Source organism: Peromyscus eremicus, chromosome 18, assembly GCF_949786415.1.
Source record: "Peromyscus eremicus chromosome 18, PerEre_H2_v1, whole genome shotgun sequence".
In the NCBI taxonomy this organism is placed as follows: Eukaryota; Metazoa; Chordata; class Mammalia; order Rodentia; family Cricetidae; genus Peromyscus; species Peromyscus eremicus.
Genome location: NC_081434.1, coordinates 33,238,332 through 33,261,847, shown reverse-complemented (window position 1 = coordinate 33,261,847; position 23,516 = coordinate 33,238,332). Strand labels below are relative to the sequence as shown.

Below are 23,516 nucleotides of genomic sequence, written 5' to 3'. Positions count from 1 at the left end.
AATCCAGAAGTTGCTCAGTTCACAAGGCTGGACAGCTCAGCTGATCTTCAGTAGATGTGGGAATCTTGAAGAAGCAGGTTGTAATGCCAGTGAAGGGATGGACTTTCAGGCAAGGTGGAGGACAAACAGGCAGAGCAAAAGCTTCCTTTTTCCATGTCTTTGTATGCTTCCAGAAGGTGTGGCCCAGATTAAAGTTGTGTCTTCCTTCTTCAAGATCCAGATTAGAAGTAGATCTTCCTATTTCAAATCAAGCAAAAGTCACTTACTAGTGTGCCCTCTATCTTTGGATTTTTAGTTAATTTCCGATGTTGACAAGTTGACAACCAAAAATAGACATCGCAGTTTAGAAAAATGGCAACAGTAGGTTCTTCTCTAGGGTCTATGGCCTCTCCAGCCACAGGTAGGTGGCTAGGTTTACACACTCCCAGGTGTGAATTCCCTCCTGTTAGACAGTGTTGGTTACCCCCAAGATAACAACAGTGCCGCTATTGTGCCCCGGGGCTGTCTTGTCCAGCCTGTCATTGTTACAGTTTGTAGTCTCTACGTCTGGATAAGACTAATGCTTGGTGTTCTCCCTTGGCAGTTTGCATAGCACTTGCAGATAGTATGAGAGCTAGTCTTCAGGGAGGAAGCTTCCAGATCAGTTCCAGCGTGATTCCTCCAAGTTCTGTGTCCAAATGTGTGGTGTCTTCAGCAGTAGGGTCTTAACTTCAAGTTCTGGGAGGCAGCCTAAGGTAATAGCAATAGCTCTTCTAGTTTTGGGAGTCTCTTAGACTTCCCTGACAGCAGCCTAGCCCTGGGGTTTCGTTAGTTTTGTGATTTAGATCATCGTAGGGAAGAGGATGCCTAGGCCCAAAGCTTTCGATCTAGTTACGAGTATGTATAGTGACTTTCCTCCTCCTGGCTGTCCTAGGATTTCCGGGATGCGGTAGCCCATGCATCCAGGCAACTTGGGAAGCCCGTGATTGAGGACCGGATCCTGAACCAGATCTTGTACTACCTGCCTCAGCTGTACGAACTCAACCGGGATCTCCTGAAGGAACTGGAGGAAAGACTGCTGAGCTGGTAAGCCGTGGACAGAGTCAGGCTTCCCCAAAGCGTACAATACTAGATGAATCCACAGAGACCCTGCCAGGGAGAGAGTGGTGTCCCTTATGCAGAATTGCTACGATATGTTGAATTTTTTTGGCAGTTATTTGTACATTGAATATTTTGGATAGCCATACCTTAGCACGCTGGATAATGCTTGCTCAGGCCCATGCTCAGCCGACTTAGCTTTTGCTTTTTTCCGTGTTTTTTGTTTTTTGTTTTTTTTTTAATTGAGATAAGGTTTTACTTCCTGATTCATTCCAGGCTGTAATTTGTTAAGGTAATAGTGAAAATAAATTATCACTACCAAAATAATTCTGTACATATTTTATCTTTTTTTCTTTACAGAATTTTATATTAGTATAATCATGAATTGGCTTTAAAGCCTAATGATAGGTATATTTGTATAAGTAATATAAAGAGGTTTAAATATTTTTGCTTATACTAAATTATTCTTCAAGTTTTGGACCTATAGATGGTCTGTGTTCAGATATCAAGCATTCCTGAGAACCAGACCTAACTAATGAAAGAGACAACTCTTCACTAAGAGAAAAAGTCTCACTTGTTGCTAACAAAATAGTTCAAGTCTTTGAATAGGGTATTTCCTATCAACATAGTCTTTTCACCCGGTCTGGTGGAGCAGACGCTTGCAAGCCCAAGTTCATTGAGTTGCATGAGCAACTTAACAAGTCTCTGTCTCAAAACAGAAAGTAAAAGACAGGCTGGCAAGGTGAATCAGTGGGTAAAGGTGCTTGCCACCTAACCACGGAGCTGGGTTTGACCCTTGGAACCTGCATGGTAAAAGGAGGCAACTGATTCCCACAATTGTCCTCTGACCTCACATCTGTGCCCCACTCCTCAGCATCAATCAGTGAGTCAATCTATAAATATTTTTAAAATAAAAAGAGGCCTGGGGATTTAGTTTAATGGTTTGTCTACTATACAAGAAGCCCTGGGCTCAAATATATATTTGTATTAGGGCAGTTAGAGCACCAAATACTCCATATGTAGATCAAAGTGTACATGTTTGTCTTAGTAAGACCAATTTAAGGCCCCCACTGTTAGAGAAATTACAGTATTTTCAATTCTGGGACTAGCTAGATAGGGGCCACTCTTGTTTTTGTTTTTGTTTTTTTTTTCTTCGAGACAGGGTTTCTCTGTGTAGCTTTGTGCCTTTCCTGGAACTCACTTGGTAGCACAGGCTGGCCTCGAACTCACAGAGATCCGCCTGGCTCTGCCTCCCGAGTGCTGGGATTAAAGGCGTGTGCCACCACCGCCTGGCTTAGGGGCCACTCTTTATAAAACAGAAGTTTGAAACTCCAGGTCAGGACCTAGAATGACACTTGGTGCCACTGAGATAGTTAAGCTGTGTACAGTATCTCTCTGCCAGGGAAACTTGGAAGCAGAGGCCACCTTGTTGATCCGGAGAGCCTTGGCCCTGTGCCCCCTCCCACAGTGACGCTTGTTTTCTGCTCACAGGACACATTTAGCCAGTACTGACTCTTCACCTTGATCTCCAGGCCATACATAGATCATATTCTGCTCCGCAAGGAAGGACATGGTCTGAGGTCACTGGTGCCTCTTGATTTGTCCACTGCCTGCTGGGGGTGGGGGTGGGGTAGAGCCATGAGAAGCAAGGTAGTTAGAGCTGTGGTCAAGGAATCCATGTCCTTCTGGTTACCACCGCCCCACATGGCAGCAGCAGCATGCCTGCCTCCTTAGTTATCTGATGTTTTGAAATAAGTTCAAGTGTCTTCTCTTTGTAGCTGCCCTGGCTTGGGATCCACTATAGAGTATAGGCTGATCGTGAACTCAGAGCAATCCTGTCTCACCCTTCCAAGTGTTAGAATTACAGGTGTGAGCCACCAGGCCTAGCAAGTATTTCATTTTCCAAGGTTTGAATATCTACTGTGCTAGTTGGTAATCGACATATGACAAGCATATCATAGTACACAAAATATACAGAGGTCTCGCTTTCATGGCACAGACATTTTAGTGGGGAGAAGGGCCAGGAGAGTAGACAAAAATCAGGAGGAAAAAAACCTTCTAATTTGCAGAGACTGATAACATGCTGGTTTACGTAGTGAAGACTACATTGTCAAAGACGGTTCTATAAGAAAGTGGAACATGGGCTAGGAATAGCCAGTAGTAGAGTGCTTGCCCAGCACATTTAAGGTGTTCGGATTTCAGCCACCCTCACCCCAAAGTGTGGAGCATGTGAGCTGACATAGGACATGGGGAAACTCCAAGGGCTCCCTGTTTCCAGGCATGTGGACCCATTAGGAAAAGGCTACAAGGGCGCACGCGCTTGCGGGGGGTGGGGTGGGGTGGGGTGGGGGGTGGGGGGTGTGTGGAGATATGGACTCTGTATATTCAGAGAAAATACAGAAGCTTTTGAGAACAGGAAAAGAGAAGAGAACATGGCCTGGGTCAGACAGGAAGGAGTGAGTAGTAGGCCTTGTGTGCATGAAATTTATTTTTATTCTAAGTGCAGAAAGAAAGTCCTTGGAGCTGGGGGTAGTGGCACTCATCTGTAATCACAACAGGAGACAGACTGAAGCAGTAGAGTCATGAGTTCAAGACCAGTCTGGGTAACTTAGTAATACCATCTACATCCATCCATCCATCCATCCACACATCCATACACACACACACGTACACACAAACATACATACATTTACACACACACACAAATAAATAATGAAAAGAAGGCATCATTGGAAGTTACATAATAGGATATGCTTTTATAGGGTGGGGGACTCTTGCTGCTCTAAAGAATGGAACAGAGAGGACAGAAATGGAAGGGGGGGCAGTCAGAGCCGGCAGAGTCTGGACAAGATGTGTTGATGGCGGGGCAGTGCTGAAGCGCAGGCATCTAGGATATGTTTTCAAGAAGAGGAAAAATAAAAGGATAACCCGATGGCCTCGCCGTGCTTTCATGGTTTTGTACGCCCTCTGTCCACAGGAACGAACAACAAAGGATTGCCGACATCTTCGTAAAGAAGGGGCCATATTTAAAAATGTATTCCACATACATCAAAGAGTTTGATAAGAACATAGCTCTGCTGGATGAGCAGTGCAGGAAAAATCCAGGATTTGCTGCGGTTGTTAGAGAATTCGAGGTATTTGCTGCCGTATAATATTGAACTTTTTTTTTCTTTACATTTTCTATGCCTTAACCATTTATAGTCATTCAATGGAAAACTTCTGAATGAAAATGTGTTAAAATGGGGTTGGGGATTTAGCTCAGTGGTAGAGTGCTTGCCTAGCAAGCACAAAGCCCTGGGTTTGGTCCTCAGCTCCGAAAAAAAAAAAATGTGTTAAAATATAATCTCTTCTAAATCATAGAAGAAATTAATTGACCAAACAAATCAGTGAAAACTCCAACAGTCCGTGATTTGACTCTGAAGATCTATTACTGCACGTTGTACTGTTTTGATTGGTAAACAGTATTTTGGTGAGAGTTGGGCAGCTAGTTAATTTGTTTGAAACAAGGTTTCCCTCTGTAGCCAGGCTGACCTCAGGGTCTTGACTTTCAAGTCTCCTCAGCTGGGTATGGCGGTTCATGCCTGGGCTCCAGCACTTCGGAAGCTGAGGCAGGAAGATAAGGAGTTCAAGGCCATCCTCAGCCACGTAGTGAGTTCCAGGCCAGCGCGGGCTATAGGAATCCCAGTCTCAAAGACAAAACAAGGCCTAACAAGATAACTCTGAGGGTGAAGGTACCTGCTGGCAAGCCTAACCACATGAGTTCAGTCCCCAAGACCCCACATGTGGAATGAGAGGACTGACTCTCAGTCTGGAAAGTTGTCCTCCGGCCTCAGCATGCATGCTGTATCATGTGTGCATCCAATACCTACACACATGTGCACATGTGTGCAAGTCACACACACACAAGTTATAAATAGACAAATGAATTATCTTATTTTTTTAAGCCCGCGGTAAAATGTACGCACCACAGACTTATAATCTTAGCCATCTTAAGTCTGTACCTCTGTAGTGTGAAGTGTGTGGACAATATTGTGTAACCATCCTTCCAAAACACACTTAGTCTTGCAAAATCGAGATTCCATAGCCACTAAACATTAACTTGTCCTTCCCTTCTGCCCTGCCCACCCCTATTCTGATGAATTGGAGTACTAAGGGAACATCTCTCATTTCTACCCAACAATTTTTTCATTTGTCTGACACCTTCACATACAGACAGTAATGGAAAGAAACAGGATTTTTGTTCGTTAAGTAAGTCGATACAGTTTTAGCCTCAAAGTTTCAAACTTTGTATTTTATGTGTCAGCTAAAATTTTGTGTTTTGACTGAAAGATTGGAGGTGTACACTTGATTTGATTGGGATGAAATGATATTGTCCATTGTTCCCCAGACTTGCCTCAAGTCTGTTACTCGGTCAGGGCTGGCCATGGACCCGCATCCCCCTGCCTCCGCTTCCTGAGCAGTGGCATTGCACTCTTGTTTGCAGTTAGTTTAATTTTCCTCTATCCATTGGTTTACAGTGTTTTAGTGTTTGTTTCTTTGTTTTGAAACTAAAATGCTCAGTAATTCTAGCCACACAAAATGAGAAATGAAAAGTTTCCACAATATTACAGTGTTGCTGGTTTCTATCTTGTACTAATTTGTACAACAGACAAATTAAAAAAAAAATTGTTAGTCCTCCCTCCTTTCCTCTCCTCTACCACTGGAAATCAGAAGAGGCACTGCTGGGTATCGTGGCATATCCTGTAAACAAGCAGAAGGTTGAGACAAGAACATAGCGAGTTCAGGACCAACCTGAGCTGCTTAGAGAGAGCTGTGTCAAAAAGCAGTGCAAAGGCATACTTACATGCTCATTTTGGTCCTGCCAGACAGTCAGCTCTTGCCCTGGAAGAGACTGAGATCACTATTTTACATATTAAGGAAAAAGGTGTTAAGGACAATCACATGGCTTTATGACAAGTTTGAGTGTTCCAGGGCTCAGGATATGCCCCTGGACCAGCACATGTGCTTGGCATTTGCAAAGGCCTGGGTTCTAGTCTACACACACACACACACACACACACACACACACACACACACATACACACACACACACACACACCCTAAAAAGAAAACATTATGCAGCAGCCAGGTTTATACATTTTGACTTGGCTGTCTTGTAGGACTACTCATCCAAGAAGATGTTTTCCACTCTTGGTTATTCTGAGAGAGAGGGGCACTTATCAAGGCCGCTCTTAGTTTTAATTTCTACAGCCCTCCCTTCTATACTGTTGTTACAGGGCTGTGGTTATTGCTCAAATCTGAGCCTCAGTAGTTTTAGATCTGCTTCCTTATTTTGGGGGCCATGTATTCCCTTTTAGATTCCTTGGGGTTTGTAGTTAGGACTGTCCTGGAACACGTTCCCTGACATGTTGGGATGTCAATTGTGGGCACCACCCTCTGAAAGCTGTGACCCAGTGCTCTTAGGAGCAGTGGCTTCAGGGAGCGACTGGAGAGGTGGGTTTGGTGGCCCCAGTCACTCTCTCTTGCTGCACAGCCACCGTGTCTGACAGAAGGAAGCGTCTCTGAATTCCCGTCCCGAGTCGCTGGCTGTTCCAAGTTTGACTCCCTAAGAGCTTCGACCTGCGCTCTTGGCTGCTGAAAAGACAGTGGGTTTACTGTGAATGCTCTTTCCCTTCAGATGAGCCCCCGATGTGCCAGCCTGGCCCTGAAGCATTACCTGCTGAAGCCAGTTCAGAGGATCCCTCAGTACAGGCTGCTGCTGACAGGTGGGGCCTCCAAACTTTACCAGCCAGCTGACCCTAACCGCCCTGACTGAGCACTGCCTTTCCCAGGCACGCCTCTCCCGTCTCCCCACTAACCACTGCATGGCAGGTGAACTCGGCCACTGGAGTTGAGCCGCCTTCAGTTCTTTGAGCATCCTAGGGACACTCTCGCCTCCCGGCGTTCATGTAGGTTGTGCCTTCATTCTGACCCTCTCTCTCCATATCGGTCCACATTCTGTGTCATTTGACCTGAACAATAATGAATCCCAAGGAGACGTTTTCTTAACTACTTGGGCAGCGGGGTCTGTAGTCACTCTTGTTACGTTTTCCTGGCGACTCTAATTACTTTCCTCTGTTGTTACAAGGATTGATTAATGAGCTAAATTGTGGGCATGATCTTTAGAATAATTCTTTGGACACAGTAAGTTCTGTTATTAGCTATTCTTAGCAATAGTAACAGTAACCTGACTATTATTATTTGGGTATTCTGACCATCATTTGCAAGATTTTAGACCTCTGTGATCAGTGTACAAGAGAATATGAGGTATGATTTGGATCGAGGTACGTGTACTCAAGTACTTTTGTTCCCTGGTTCTTTAAAACTTACCATACTAACAAGTAACACAGCAACAAGGTATTTTTTTTTCATAGACAAAATAACAAGCTTATAAAGATGAAGTGGTTTGACGTCCTAATAAAAGCTAATACGCATCATGTCAGTACCAAACATGCAATCCGATACATACTGTTAAGTGTATTGAGGAGAGGGAGAGAAATGTATATATATTATCACACTACACTTTGTGTCAAAGTGGATAAGAACACTGAAATGCCACCACAGCTCAATAGTGGATATGTGTGGTTTGGTGTAAATAGAATTTGAGGTACTTGGCTATGACTATGGTCCTTGAAAAAATAGTGTGCATGCTCTGTCCTTAGTCAGGTTCTCTTAAACCAAGATTGGCAGAAGAGTATGTGAACCCAGAAAGCCCCATTTGCCCATTTCCCTTGACGCAGAAGCTCAGGCTTCCCCACTTGGTAGTGAGGGGAGAGGATGGAAGAGCTTTTTCTTCCAGCCCTGGGCCCTGCCAGCCAAGGTGTGTCAGGGGCTGAATTGGCGTATCCAGCTGCACATCGGGCACTGGATTTCTTTCTGGAATGACATAAAGCAGAGCAGATAATTTGAGGATATCCTGCCCATCTGCCCTGGCTTTCCTCTGCTCTTGGCTGAGATTATTAATTCACAGGACGAGGAAGTACTGATACACACAGTGTTTTTGCTAGATAAATCTAAAGCTCTGTCATAAGCCAGCTATTGAATAGCGTTGGCTATTTCCACAGCAGTAGAATGAGTTTTTAGTGGCCAAAGACATCTGTGGCTCAGATTTGAGAAGGAAGGATCGGACCACTGAAAATGAAGTGTAGAAGATATCTTTTCTTCCCGTACGGTGGCTGGTCTACATAGTAAAACCTGCCTGTTTAATTTATAGTGCGTGCTAAGTTGTTTTGGGTGGAGAAATGAGAAAGACATGTTTTTAAAACCGTGTAGTATGTCTTCTTTTTCTTGTGAAGACACAGTTTCATTGTGGGGGCAACAGAGCTTGCCTTAGACTACTTCTGGTCCTGCCTCAGCCTCCGGAGTGCTGGAGTGAGTTATAGGCATGCATCCCATACCTGGCTCTTACATTTCTTTTTCTTACATTTGCTCACTTGTTTGGTTGTTGTGTGAGGTTCACATGTGTACATGCATGTCCTAACACATCATACGTGGAGGTCAGAGGACAGCTTATAAGAGCCTGTTTTCTCCTTGCCATGTGGGTCATGTGGATTGCACAGGCCATCAGGCTGGGCAGCAAGTGATCGTATCAACTGAGCTACCTCACCAGCCCATGCCTGGCTTCTTGAACACTTTTTCCCCCTCAAAGTTATTTCTTTTACTTTTGAGATTATAATTACATCATTTCCCCCTTCCCTTTCCTCCCTCCGGACCCTCCCACGTACCCCTCCTTACTCTCTTCTGAATTCATGTCATGGCCTCTTCCTTCATTAGTTAAAACAGATTTGGGGCTGGAGATGCACCCGAGTTGGTAGAGTGCTGGCCTAGTATGTCTGAAAACTTGGATTTAGTCCCCAACAATGCATAAACGGGGCATGGTGGCATGTGTCTGTAATCAAAGCAAACAGATTTTTTTATTGTTTGTAATACCAACATCATGTGAGATTGGACTTAATTTTGAGGGTTTAAGTTGTGTGTGTGCATGTGTGTGTGTTGGGGAGGTTCTTTTTTTTTTTTTTTTGTTTTTTTTTGTTTTTTTCGAGACAGGGTTTCTCTGTGTAGCTTTGCGCCTTTTCCTGGAACTCACTTGGTAGCCCAGGCTGGCCTTGAACTCACAGAGATCTGCCTGGCTCTGCCTCCCGAGTGCTGGGATTAAAGGCGTGCGCCACCACTGCCCGGCTGGGGGGGTTCTTAAATTTTGATTTTAAATGTTGTTTGAAGCGAGGTCTTGCCATGTAGTCCTGACTAGCTTGGTACTTGCAATGTAGCCCAGATTGGCTTCAAATTCACTGTAATCCTTCTGTTTCAGACTAATGAATGTTGGAATTATAGACACATTCCACTATACTAGTCTCCTGTAATTATTTTCATTTTGATTTTATTTTAAAGTTATAGACACAGTCCATATAAGAACCTAGCTGGCCTAGAACTCATATAGCCAAAACTGCTTAGGACTTGTAGGAATCTTTTTGCATGTATGTATGTACGTACGTACGTACGTATGTACGTACGTATGTATGTATACCACATGCATGCTTGGTACTCATCAAGGCCAGAAAAGGGCATCAGATCTCCTGGAGCTGGAGTTAGGGATAGTTGTGAACCACACCATATGGGAGCTGGGAATTGAACCTGGGTCCTCATTAAGAGCAACACATGCTCTTAACTGCTGAGCCATCTCTCCAGTCTGGATGTTAAGTCATTTAGATGACTTAACTGGGGTCCCATGTTTGAAGACAAGTTCAAATAACTCAATCCTCCCAACAACCTTGTCATTTCAAATGCACCAATGTCACGGTAGCTGGAAGGAAGCGGGAGCCTCTCTTTGAATCAGCTCCTGGTGTTGGTTACTTTCTGAGTATTTGGCAGAGCAGGGGAGGATTCCTGGCCAACTCAGTGTGAGCAGATTCTTACTTGCCTCTTTTTCTTGGCAGAGGGAGTCTGAGAATTGCATAGATGAAGGAATGATAAGACAGGTTCTTTCTTTTTAGAGAAAAGTGAGTGGAAATCCCCGAGGCAGTGGCTTTGCTCCTGGTTAGCTCTCCTCTTTTCCGGCATGCAGTGCCTTTTTCCCCCACGGGAGAACTTCAGTTTCTGCTGAGGTTCTCTCTCTCTCTCCATTGTAGTAAAAATTCCAGCCGGGCAGTGTTGGTGCAGGCCTTTAATCCCAGCACTCGGGAGGCAGAGGCAGGCGAGATCCAGGACAGGCACCAAAACTACACAGAGAAACCCTGTCTCGAAAAACAAAACAAAAAAAATTTCAAGTAGATTCTTGGTGAAAGTCCTTGTAGACTCCCCAGTGGTGGAGCACATGGCCATGACTTGCATCCTCCAGCACCACTAAAATAAATGCATACATAAATTAATTAATTCTTGGCAGTGGTCTTTTAAGATCAGCTCAAAATAAGATCTAAGAGGGATGCGTGCAGTTGTATAGTGAAATGTTCAAAGAAACATAGAGCGAGTGATTGACTTAATGAGTGCTGGATGCTTTTAAATTTTACTTTTGTATTGACGAGTCAAGACTCATGAGTTATAGTCAGGCCCTATCCTAAGTGTGGGGCACTGGGATCCTCGAGAGCTAGGACGGATGGGAATTAGGAGGCAGCAGGCAGGAAGGAAGCAGACATGGAATCGATGTTGCTCTGCTGCTTCCTTCTCATCTCCAAGAAAGAAGCTGTCTGCATCTGTCATCAAAGACTTAACCAACGGAGAGGTTTAGGAAATGACAAGGTGCTCCTTCTTCGAAGTTCAGAATCCTCCTGCGGCAGCCCCATGAATGTGTGCTGGATGGATAGACCACTACATAGCATTTCAAGTCAAAAGCAAGCTTCCATGGACTCGGGCACTTGCAGAAGGACTGAAGTCCCCTTCCCAGTCTCACTCGCTCTTAGGATCTCCAGGTGTTGATTCTGCTTATTAGATTCTGAGGATTTATTTATTTGTTACTTAGTTTACTCACTTCTTTTTATACTAGAGATCGATCCCAGTACCTCAGGTGTGCTTTGCAAGTGTTGGGCCACTGGGCTGTCTCCTGAGCCCTCATTGTGCTTCCTAGAAAAGTTGAGAGTAGAGAGACCTCAGCTCACACGCCCGGTTGACTCACATCTCATTCTCCTTTGCTCTAATTGTGGTCTGTTTCTCCCTGTCTGCTGAAGCACGCCCTTCCAGGCTCCATTCACTCATGCATTAATCCCTCAGCAAGTAGACACCTGGGCCTGGCAGCCAGTGCAGTAATGGCCCTTCCCCGCAGGTTGACTATACCATCCTCTTTGAGGCTCTGTCCAACTGCTCAGACTCCCACTGAGCCCTTCCTCTCTCCTAAAATTTGTGTGGATCTTACCACTTCTTATTTTTGTAAGGGTCACCTTTTTCCTTTGAAGTACTCTTATCCATGTAAAAATATGTAAGTAATATAAAAAGCCAAATCCTTTTTCATCTTATGTTATTTGGAAATGACTCAGAGACCTTTTCAGATTTTTTTTTAAATCTCTACCTATATTATATATTATATTAGAATTTTTTCTCAATAAAAGTGGTGTGGTTTTTTGTGAGACATTACGTTGGTATTGAAGGAAGTTGAGTCAGGCAGGATCATGGAGGAGAAAGTATATTGAAAAATATAATTTAAAATGCTTCTGAAAATCTTTTCCACTTCCACAGTTAGGGACAAACAACATTCCTTTGAACTTTGATTCATTGTACTTTCTTTGATCTCGTTCAAAATATTTATGTTTCATTAAAGTTGTTTTAGCGATACACTTTATTACTCTTTCCTATAACCTTTGCCTTTGTCTGAGATGACATTAATTCCCTCTAGGTTTTGGAAATCGAAGATTTTCCATGTTGGTAGAAAATGGGATGCTAAAAACATCTGTTGTAGAATTCTGAATCTGTGAATGTGATAACCAGTTTAATCTACAGATTTAAAATAAATTAATATACACTTTAAAAAATATTCTTATTAAAACCACCTGTCAGTATTTTATTTTAAAGCCAGGGCTAATTGTATACATCAAAAATCATTTTAATTGGGTGTAGCAGCCCACACCTTTAATCACAGCACTTGGGGACACAGGAGGCCATCTTATCTGTCCCAGGCCAGCCAGGGTTACATAGTTAGATCCTGTCTCAGTACAAAAAAAAAAAAAAAAAAAAAAAAAATTTAAAGGTCATTTTGACACCGCCTATAGGTCATAACTTGGTTTTAAAAGGATGCTGGTGGTCATATATTAGACTCCAGACAAAGAATTTACTTTCTCATGAACCCAAAGGCTTTGATGGAGGCATTTCTATCCATATGACGTGGGGAGGAATGCCATCAGATGCCACCACCATCTGGCTGCAGTTCATTTTTAATTGTAGTTTTGAGGATTTTTAGAGATTCTGTTAAAGAAATTATATCTGAAATACTTAAGTGCTCTAGAAAGACCTTGGGGACCTAAGAACTAAGCACATTCTGTCTGTCTGTTCCTTTTGTTTGCCTGTTTTTGTGTTGTTTGAGACAGTCTCATGTAGCCTATGCAGGCCTTCAACTTCCTGTGGAGTCAAGGATGGTCTTGGAACTTCCCCATCCTAGAGCTAGGGTTACAGACGTGCGTCGCCATGCCTGGTTCCTGCAGTACTGCAGAGCAGACTCGGGGCTTTGTGCTTGCTGGGCAAACACTGTAGCACCTGAACTACATCCTCAGACCTGTTCTGGTTTTGTTCTTTTGAGACAAAGTGTCATGTAGCCCAGGTGACCTGAAATCACTTATATAGCCAAGATGACCTTGAACACCCCATCTTCTTACAGTCTTCATGCCTCCACCTCCCAAATGCTGGGATTACAGGCTGTGCTACCTTGCCTAGCCAAATGTGCTTCTTTAGTACTGAATTAAAATAGATCCGATGGGAGACCTAGTGATTACCATGAGTTAGAGATAGTACTGATAAGAGTATACCATATTTTCATGCCTCAACTATCATTTGTTATAAAAAATATCTGTGATTTCCATGGTGATAGCCACAAAGATTGTTAATACTTCTGGAGTTTGCTACCAATACTCATGGTAGAAAGAAACTCTTATTTCCTCTAAAGGTTAGTGAAAATGGGACTGGGTGTGATAGCTCACGCCTCCAATCCCAACCCTTGGGAAGCAGACGCAGGCGGATCTTTGTGAGTTTGAGGCCAGCCCGTTCTTCATTGTAAGTTCCAGGACAGCTAGAAAGAACTACACAGAGTGTCACCGTTTCATAGAAAGAAAACAGTAAAGGTGCGTGCACAGGGAGTCTGTCTGCCTACGTGCTTGTTTCTGGCCATCCGCGGTGCAGATACCCTGAATTCTCCCAGGGGAGATGGCTACAAGGCCAGTCTTTCTTTAATCCTGAGTGCAGATTTGACCCAGATTCCCTGCGAGTAGCCGAATGCCTCTGTTTCGGGGGCTTGTTTTGGCAGAGATTTAGTGAGAACTTGTTGCTAGTTCCTCACAGTTTTCGTCAGACTTGTGGGCTCATCGGAACTGTTCCCGTCGGGGAAAGCCCGGAAATTCAGCTACACTTGAGCTCACTTCAGGGCTTAGATGTGCTTCGTTCTCTTGGCTGTTGAAGGAGCCAGCTACACTTGTCTCCCTCAGCCTGAATTTGCTCTGTTGACTGAGTGCTAGGGACAACTATGGACAAGGGTTTCTTTACACTTGAGAGTGGGTTAACTGTGCCCAGGCCCTTTCTGTGCACTTGAGAACATCACCTGATCCACTGGAGTCTTAGAAGACTCAAAATAACGGCTTGAGAGCCTTCCTGTGAATTTGACTCCTTAAGTGAATTCCCAACGTGCCTAGCCAGTCTAAAAGGTCCTGGGGACAGTTCTACCCATTCTCAGGTGTGCCTCCAGATTTCATCCCAGCATGAACTTGGGGTCAGGTTTGCTTCATGAGTCCTGAGAAGCTGCCTTTTTTTTTTTTTTTTTTTTTTCCCCCAGGACCAAAGTCATCAAAATCTAGGGTAGATAGACAAGGTTTTTTTCATCACTCTGCCCTGCATTAAGGTACTCAGTTGAGGTCCAGATCCAGCCTGTGTTCCAATACAGGAACTCCATCACCCAAGAAAGGAGCTTTTCTAATGCACAGATGGTGTTTCTTGCATTCCAAGGCAGGCCCCTTTCTAGCTTATACACATGCCACATTTGCAGAAAGGCAGGCCTAGACCACACATTTAAGGACTAGAATTGAACTGGTATTTGAAAAACGGAAGAATGAGAGTCAGAGGTCACAGTACCTTTTCATTAGGAATGATGTGAACACCAGTCGATGTCTGAGCCCCAGGTGTCAGGGTTCTTGGCATCTTATGCAAGGATTGAAATGAGTGCCACAGATTTCAAAGTAGCTAGCGAGGGACTTCATTCAAGAGCAAATAGGACCGAGCTGAATACACTGTCAAGAACGACAGCTGGCCATATGAGTGAGAAAGGTACCCAAGGGCCCTAGGTCTGCTGTAACTTCTTCTATGGGCTCCAGAGGAAGGGGATACTGATTACTAAGGTGCATAGTTTGGTCGGTTCCCTACTTTAATCAAAGGTTTCAGTTAAATAACCATTCTTCTGCTGTGCATAGCCCTTCCCGTGATGTAGCTGATCCTTTCATGTGTGGCACACCCAGTTATGGTATATAGGGGATTCTAAAAGTTCAGTCACAGCCACAGCTTTCCTTAGTGCGTAGTCACAACAGGCCTAGTTCAGGCCGAGTATGTCTCTGCCCGTATACCCAGTAACCGGGAATACATCTGAATGGAAACCGGCAGTGTGAAGACTGTTAGGAAGGAGGAACTTGTTCTGTTCTTCAGTGTGGAGTGGACTAGATACGCAGCTTCATGCAGGTCTCTAAGTTGCGAGGTGCATGGTTAGAGAAGTGTGTGCACTTTCTTGTAATACCAGCACCTGGGAGGTGGTAGCAGGAAGATCAGCGGTTCAAGGTAAACTGAGTCCGAGGCCAGCCTTTTGGGATTGTTTTTCAAAAATCATAATTTTAAAGCGTTTTTCATAGTGATCCCCCCAAAAGTAATTTGAAATATGGCAAAAGACAAATGATCAAGGTAATGATCTGTGTTACTTACAATTAAAATGATCACACTTCTTCTCCAGTTCCTTGAACTGGCAGGAGTGAGGTAAGATACTATAACACCTGCTGTACCCGGCCAACAGATTTAAGAGGACCATCAGGCAATAAAACAGAGGAGGAAATCCTATGTGGTGCTGAGACACATCGAGCGTTTATAAAGCCAGAAGAAATAATTCAAAACTGTACTCCTGCTCGTAGTGGTAGCACATACCTGCAACCCCAGCACTCAGGAAGCTGAGGCAGGGGAATGGAAAGCTGGAGGCCAGCCTGTGCTACATAGCAAGACACTGTCTTTTTGAAAAGCCAAAATCAAGCTGGGTAGCTGTGTGGTGGTTTGAAAGAAAATGGCTCCCATAGGGAGTGGCATTGTTAGGAGGTGTGGCCTTGTTGGAGGAAGTGTGTCACTGTGGAGGTGGGCTTTGAGGTCTCCTGTGCTCAGGCTACACCCAGTGACACAATTTACTTCACGTAGAACTCTCAGCTCCTTCTCCAGCACCATGTCTGCCTGCATGCCTCCATGTTCCTGCCATGATGACAGTGGACTACAACTCTAAAACTGTAAGCCACCCATTTAAATATTTCCCTTTATAAGAGTTGCTGTGGTCGTGGTGTCTCTTCACAGCAATAGAAACCCTAACTAAGACAGTGCTATAATCATGGTACTTAGGAGATAGAGATAATATCTGGAGTTCAAGGTCAGTTTAGGCCATATGAGAACCTGTTTCCAAAAAATGTATACGTTCTTTTAGATGTTCATGGTTTAAATTTTCTTCATTATTGTTTAACTTACCAAATTTCTCATAATTGCATTTTGTAATTAATGTAGGTTTCACAATATTTAAAGGTTTCGTTTTTTGTTTGTTTGTTTTTTCGGTCTAGTTTAACTGCTCCAGATTGGGTCTTGCTAATTTCCCTCAATCTTGTAATCCTCCTGCCTCAGTCTCCTGCGTAGCTGGGATTGCTAGCATCTATCCCCATATCTTGGCAGCCTGATTCTTTTACATATCCAAAAGTGCTCTAGGGACCGGTGACCCCCGGTGGTGGAATGCTTGTTTAACCTCTGTGAGGCCTGGGCTTGATCTCTAGCAGCATAAAAATGAATGCATCAAATAAAAAGTAAATCAAAGTGCACTGAAAAAAAGTTGCAAGATTGTCCCTGGCTAGACATTTCTAAACCGGGGAGTACATTTTTTTTTTAAACAATGAATTCTGATTATAGTTTCCCCTCTCTGATCTTCTCCCAGATCCTCCCCACCCATCTAACTCTATGCCTTCTTTCTCTGTTTAGAAAATGAACAGGCAAATAAAATCAAACCAGAATAAAACAAAACAAAAAAAAAGAAAAACTTGGAATATACACACACACACATAAGACAAAAACTCAGAAACCATAATATATAAGCAAAAGACCTATAAGGTTAAAAAGAAAAGAAAAGAAAGGAAGAAAAGTCCAAATAAAGCATTATGAGACCAAAAAAAAGGGTCTCCAAAAGTGTCATTGAGTTTGTTTTGTGTTGGCCTGCTGTGGGATGGTCTGTATGTCAAGTGTGTTGCTGATTGGTCAGTAAATAAATCACTGATTGGCCATTGGCTAGGCAGGAAGTATAGGCGGGACAAGGAAAAGAATTCTGGGGAGTGGAAGGCGGAGGGAGAGACACTGCCAGCCGCCATCAGGACAAGGAAGATGTAAAGTACCGGTAAGCCACAAGCCACGTGGCAAAGTAAAGATTAATAGAAATGGGCTAAATATAAGAGTAAGAGCTAGACAATAACAGGCCTGAGCTAATGGCCAAGCAGTTTAAATAATGTAAGAGTCTGTATGTTTATTTTATAAATGGGCTCTGGGACTGGCGGGACTTGATGGTGGGAGCTGGAGAAAAGTTCTCCAGCTACATTGGCCATCTACTGCTGGCCGTGGGGACTTCCGTTAAGTGTGGGTTGTATTTTTTCCCTTTGTGAAATTATCAGTTGATAATTGTGGTTATCAATTGGAGATAGCCTCTGGGTTAGGGATGAGGGCTTGTGTCCACTTCCCCTCTCAGCCTGGGACCCTATCAGGGCCAGACCTGTGCAGACCCTTGGCATGCAGCTACAGCCTCTGAGTTCATTTCTGCATCTGTCCTGTTGTGTCTAGAAGGTCTTGTTCCCTTGGTGTCCTCCATCCCTTCTTACAATCTTTCCTCCTCTTCAGCAGAGTTCCCTGAACCCTAAGAGGAGGGATTTGATGAAGATACCCCAATTAGCAGTTTGTTTTCTTTCTTTTTGGTGTTTTTTTTTTTTTTTTTTTTTTTTTTTTCCGAGACAGGGCTTCTGTATGTAGCCCTGGCTATCCTGAACTCACTCTGTAGACCAGGCTGGCCTGGAACCTAGAGATCCACCTGCCTCTGCCTCCCAAATGCTGGGATTAAAGGCATGTGCCACAACCGCCTGGCTTGAAGATACCTCATTTAGGATCAAGTATTCTGAAGGTCTCCACCTCTCTTCTCCTCCTCATCTCCCTCTCTGCACACGGTCCAGTTATGGGTATTAGTGTTAGTTCCCATCTCCTTCAGGAGGAAGCTAATCTGATGATGGCTGAGCAAGATGCTAATCTATCCATATAACAGAGTGTCATTAGGAGTCATTTTATTGCTAAGTTCCTTTAGCAGTATTTGGTTTTCTAGGGAAGTAAGAGTTTAACCTCTGATTTCTTAGAAAACGCCCTATAAGTCTCTCTCCTAGCTGCCTTGAAGAAATCCGTCTTGTAACTTGACATGCAGACCTTTGTTTTGGTATTTTCAAATGATAGGATCTTTGGAGAGTCAGGGTAATTTTAGGTTGCTTCTTTCAGACTGTGAGGCTATGTAAAATAGGCTTATTGCATAAATAGCCTTTCTTGGGATCTTGTAGTTCTGCAGGTCTTGCTAAACTCACTACGAATTTATAGAGGAAGGAAGAAACCTGAACAAACGCGGTAAGCCTTCTCCTCCAGCTTGGGTAAGCCTTCTCCTCCAGCTTGGAACACTCTACTCTGGAATGAGACTCCTCCAAAGTTCATTTCCTGTGCTCTGCCACCAACTGCTTCAGCACAAGTCTAGGACTCTGGCCATCTGAAGGCAGAAAGTTCTAGACTTCCACTAATGACTGAAATTTAGTGACGGTTGACCTCTAAGTGGTTTCTTTAGAAGTTGGTTGTTGGTTGGTTGTGATCAGAAGTGGTCAGGCTTGCTGGAAGCTCTGGTGTAGACAATGTAGGCCTTCCAGAAGATGTAGTGTTAACTTCTCTCGTCTTGGGCCTTACGTGAGTAGAAAAGGAACTCTCCTTACACATCCCTAATGTTGTTAATGGTGCGTTTCCCTTCGGTTTGCCTTACTCCATGTTAAGAGACAGGATGCTCAGGAGTTAATTAATCAATGGTGCCACCTGGTGGTCCAAGAGTACATTTTATGTTGTCCATATACCAGTAATTCTCTCTCCCTCTCCCCCAGCCCCTCTCTGTCTCCAAGATCTCCATCTCCCAATCCTCCTGCCTCCACCTCCCAAGTGCTGAGGTCATAGGCAGACACCACCACTCCTGGTTTTATTTCTTAACTAGTTTTGATTTTTTAAAAACAATAGTCTCATTGGGTTTTGAGACAGTGTGTGTGTGTGTGTGTGTGTGTGTGTGTGTGTGTGTGTGTGTGTGTGTGTTTTAAACAACTCGAATTAATTTGTCTAGGCAGGGGCAGGAAATTCATGATGTTATAAATCTAACCTGGCAGTTGAAATGATCCTGCCCCCATGATTCCTGGGAACGTTTCTGCAGGGCCAGGTCCTAAGTGGGAGGTGGTAACATAGCCATGAGTGTGCAGGTTGTCTGTCTGGTCTCCTTCCCTGGTTGCACCCTGACTTCAGCCAGTCATGGCAGCGGCGGTTTTGGTGCTGCCTGACTCACACTGATCAGTCATCGTCCTCATGCTGCTGCCAAGGTCCTGACTGACTCATAACTGTTGATGGGGATCACGGACGGACAGACGGACGGATTAGCTGCAAAGTCGAATTGTAGAGACCATTGTCACTTCTTTAAAATCGGCAGAAGGCTGACTTATCTGCATCCGTTTCTTGATTAGTAGCTTGTTGTAGCAGGGCTGGAGAGATGGCTCAGTGGTTAAGAGCATTGGCTGCTCTTCCAGAGGTCCTGGGTTCACTTCCCTGCACCCACATGGCAGCTCACAACTGTCTGTAACTCAAGTTCCAGGAGATCTGACAACCTCACACAGACATACATGCAGGCAAAACACCAATGCACATAAAATAAATAATTTAAAAGGATAGCTTGCTGTAACAGCATCTTTAGTTTATTTTCTGTGTCGTGACTATACTGGGCCCCTGTTCCTAAAAGCTCAGGCTAGCAGGCCAGCAGCCTACTTTGGACACTAGACCAAACCTAAACCAACCAACCAACCAAACAAACGCAACTTAGACGCTTGTCAGGCTCTGGAAAGTGACTCTGAGGTCAGGATATCCTAATGGGTGTGTCTTCCAGGAAGCTTTCTTGGGATAAAGAAATGATTGCATGTGGAGAGATGTCCTTCCGTATAGAGGAACAAAAACTGAAAGAGAGGAACCTGCCCCGAGCCTGACATTGAAGTCACTCTGCTTCCCCATCTAGACTCTTCAGCTAATGACAAGCTTTGGGCCAAGCACTTGGACCTTAGGAACAGCTATTAAAAGGGGAAGTTTGGGCTGGCAGGATGACTCAGGCACAGAGGTGCTTACTGCCGTCCTTCTGACCTGAGTTCAATCCCCAAACCCCCATGGGAGAAGGAGAGAACCAGCCCTTACAGTTTGCCCTCTGACCTACACATGTACGTTGTGGCATGCCTGTGCCTCACACAAATACACATATAACAAAGAAAGAAATGTTAAAAAAAATAAAGAAGGATAAGTTTGTCATAACCCTAACACTTGTTTTGTTTTGTTTTTGAGACCCCGTTTCTGTACTGGAGGCTAGCCTTGAACTCATCAGCTTCCCATGTGCTGGAATTACAGGCATGAACTATTTACTATACAGGCCTCAATACTAGCACTTTTAGCCATAGGCTTGTTAAACACAGACTCATCAAACATGGCTTACATATGGAATGTATCTTGAGTAGCGTCAAGGTAAGAATAGCTTGTTTGTTTTTTTGAGACAGAGCCTCCATCTGTTGCCCAGGCTAGCCTGAAAGTCACCTTGTAGTCTAGGCTAGCCTTAGACTCTGGGCGATCTTTTTGCTTCAGGCTCCGAAGAGCTAGGGTTATGGGCATGAGCCACTGCACCTAGCTTAATAAGCCTTTTTTTCTAATGTGTGAGAGGAGGCTAAGCATAGTGTATAAGCAATATAGTTCGATGATAGTATGATTTTTTTCATATTTCATCAGAGGCATGCCTTCCTACGGGTCTAAATTTCTAGTGACCTTCCCTGGCGAAATGGAAGCTTTGCCATGCCTGAGGGACGCTTACTGTGGTCATATACAACACCTTGTCAGGTCTACTCCATGCTGGATATTTATAATGCACGTATCCAGACTCCATGGGCTCTTAGGTCATTATCCCAGAGACAGAGACTTTTGAAGTTTGAGTGCTTTATCTGTCATTGTTTGGGAAAACCAGTGCTGACATCCCACACTTCCATATTCATTTGTGAGCACGACTTGTGAATCTCTAAGCTGAAATGATACCTTTTCATATCACGGAACTGATACCGGTTGGGTTGGATGCACTCAGCTTTCCAGCATGCTTTTCGTCTTCCCCCTTTCTGCACTTGCACTGATGCACTGGGCTTTAGAACTGACCGACTTCAACCTTTGTTTAGAGAACTTGCTGGGTGTTGGTGGGTGGTGGGATAGGAGAGAAGGTATAAAGTGAATAACTGCCATGTCATGTCCTGTTCAAAGGAGAAAACAGTGTTTTCAGATGGAAAGTTGTGTAGGGGGAGGGGGACCTGAGAAGACCCTTGGGAACTGCCAGTTGAAGACCAGGGATGTAGTTCAGTGAGAGACCATTCGCTAAGCATGTCCACGGGCCTGGGTTCCATCCCCAGCACCACTCATAGACAACCACGAAGACGATGAGTCAGATTCTACATGCAGAGACAGAAGAAGGGATTCACAAGAAGAGAGAAGTTAGGGACAGAAATCATGGAGCCAGGAAAGACATGGGAAGAAGGACAAAGGGCCTGGGTTACATACTAGCAAGCAAGTGAGAAAAGTAAGTCACGGACCGTACAGTGGGCAATGGTAAGTTCTAAAGAAAGAAACTGGATGGATATCAAGGACATCCAGCATTTCTCAGCAGAGAAGTAAGTGTTGTCTGAAGTCCAGTGACATAGTCTGGTATTAAAGATTCATTAAATAGGATTTCTCCCCATATTGTAAGGCCCAGCGCACCGTGTTGTTTATTTACAGATCATCTTTAGCCTAGCGTTTCTCGGCCTCAGCCACTTCGACGTCTGGGTTATCTGCTGTGAGGCTGTATGAAGGATGTTTAACTGCATCCCTAACCTCCAGCCACCAGATGCCACCCCTTCCCCCGCAGCTGAGACAGTGGAAAGGGCCTCCAGACATTGCCAGATGTCCTCTGGGGCAGATGTATCTGCCGTAGAACACACGGGGAGTTACTTTGGTGTCCTGAGTATTGGTAGATTCCTAGATTGAAAAATTTGTCTTTGGGGGCCTTCAGTGTGTTAATGTCTTGAGGTTTTGTACTAGGGCTTTAGATTAAGGTAGTTCATGTATGATGGGTAAACATACTAAGTAAACATGAGGAAACCTGGATTACATTTTTGGCTCGGGGACAAAAAACGTTGTGTGACTCAGGTGAGATGGCTTACTTCGTCATATGATACTGCACCTTCTCTTTTTCTTTTCATGTTTCTTGTTTGTTTTGTTTGGCAACTGTTCACTGTGTAGCGCAGACTGTGTTGGCCTCATACATTAGATCCTCCCGCCTTCTGCCTCTGGTCAGGGGTGAGGTTATAGGTGTATACTCCAAGCCCTGCTGATTTCTTATCTTACCTCTTAGAGCAGTGGTTCCCAACCTGTGGATCTCAACCCCTTTGGAGATTAAAGGACTTTTTCACAGGGGTCGCCTAAGACTATTGGAGAGCACAGATAGATACATTATGATTTCTAACAGTAGCAAAATGACAGTAAGTTAGCAATGAAATCATTTTATGGTTGGGGTCACCACAACATAAGGAACTGTATAAAGGGTCACAGCATTAGGAAGGTTGAGAACCACTGCCTTACAGTCTGTTGTTCTGGTTCTATATGCCTGATCTCAGGGTATTGAACTTTCACAGTTGAGCTAAAAATAAAACTGACGTATTAAATTAAAAAGGTGAGTTTGTCCGAGTGGCATTGTTCTAAATACTGTGCTTTGTTCTTTTCTAGACTATTTAAAGAACCTCCTAGAAGACTCTGCAGATCACAGGAACACCCAAGGTACTAACCTTCGCAGCCGTCTGTGGTACAAAAGCTTTAGTATTGTGCTCGCTTGGGCCTGGGAAGGAAAAACGTACTGAGAACAAAACCCTTGTATGAAACTACTTTGGAAAAGTTCCCTCGGGCTGGAACTAGGGGAAATGGCAGTCCCTGGAGACCCCCAGGCTGGCCTCGAGGAGCGTGGGGTCCATCTGGCCTGGCCAGGAAGTCCCTTCCTTGTGTATTCTGTCACTCTGCTGCAGAGGATTCCATCTGTAGAGGTCCGTTTCTCCATCTTTCAGAACCAGAGACTGAACCAGATGATCCGTGAAGTCATTTTAAACTGGAAAATCATTTCCACGAAATGACTAAACTACAAGTGAAGGATAAAGTTTCAGCCAGGCATGGTGACATACACATGTAGCCAGGCATGGTGACACACACGTGTAACCCCAGTACTTGGGAAGCTAGGAAAGGATTGCCTAGAGTCTGCGGCTAGCCTGGGCTACAGACTGACACCCTGACCACAGACAAACAAAGTGACCCGTAACAGGATAAAATCTAAAGTAGCCTGTTATTTTGAGAACATTTGTGGCTAGTGACTTAATACCTTTCCATCCCCCGTAAACCTCAGCACCCCACCCCCACCCCCACATTTTGGAGCCAAGATTTAATGATGTACTACAAGCTGACCTCAAACACAAGTCTTCCCAGGTTTAAGGATTACAGGTGTGTGCCTCCATAGCTGGCCTTTTTAGTCAGGAAAATAGCCTCCACAGCACACGGAAGTCTAGTCTCTGTCCCTTTCTCCCTGCCTCTCCATCTCAGATTAACTCCGGTCAAAGTGTCTATTTATCCTCATACAACCACTTCCAGGGGTT

General features: G+C 44.2%; 1 protein-coding gene across 1 annotated transcript in view; it reads left to right on the top strand.

Annotated features, from left to right (window-relative positions):
* The window catches only part of Fgd6 (FYVE, RhoGEF and PH domain containing 6), a 117,156-nt gene that overhangs the window by 67,528 nt on the left and 26,112 nt on the right, over positions 1–23,516 (top strand). Inside the window, exons 6-9 of the mRNA XM_059245122.1 lie at positions 914–1,065; positions 4,055–4,211; positions 6,755–6,842; positions 22,606–22,656. Coding sequence (XP_059101105.1) covers positions 914–1,065; positions 4,055–4,211; positions 6,755–6,842; positions 22,606–22,656 — 448 coding nt within the window. The remainder of the gene's footprint in view (positions 1–913; positions 1,066–4,054; positions 4,212–6,754; positions 6,843–22,605; positions 22,657–23,516) is intronic.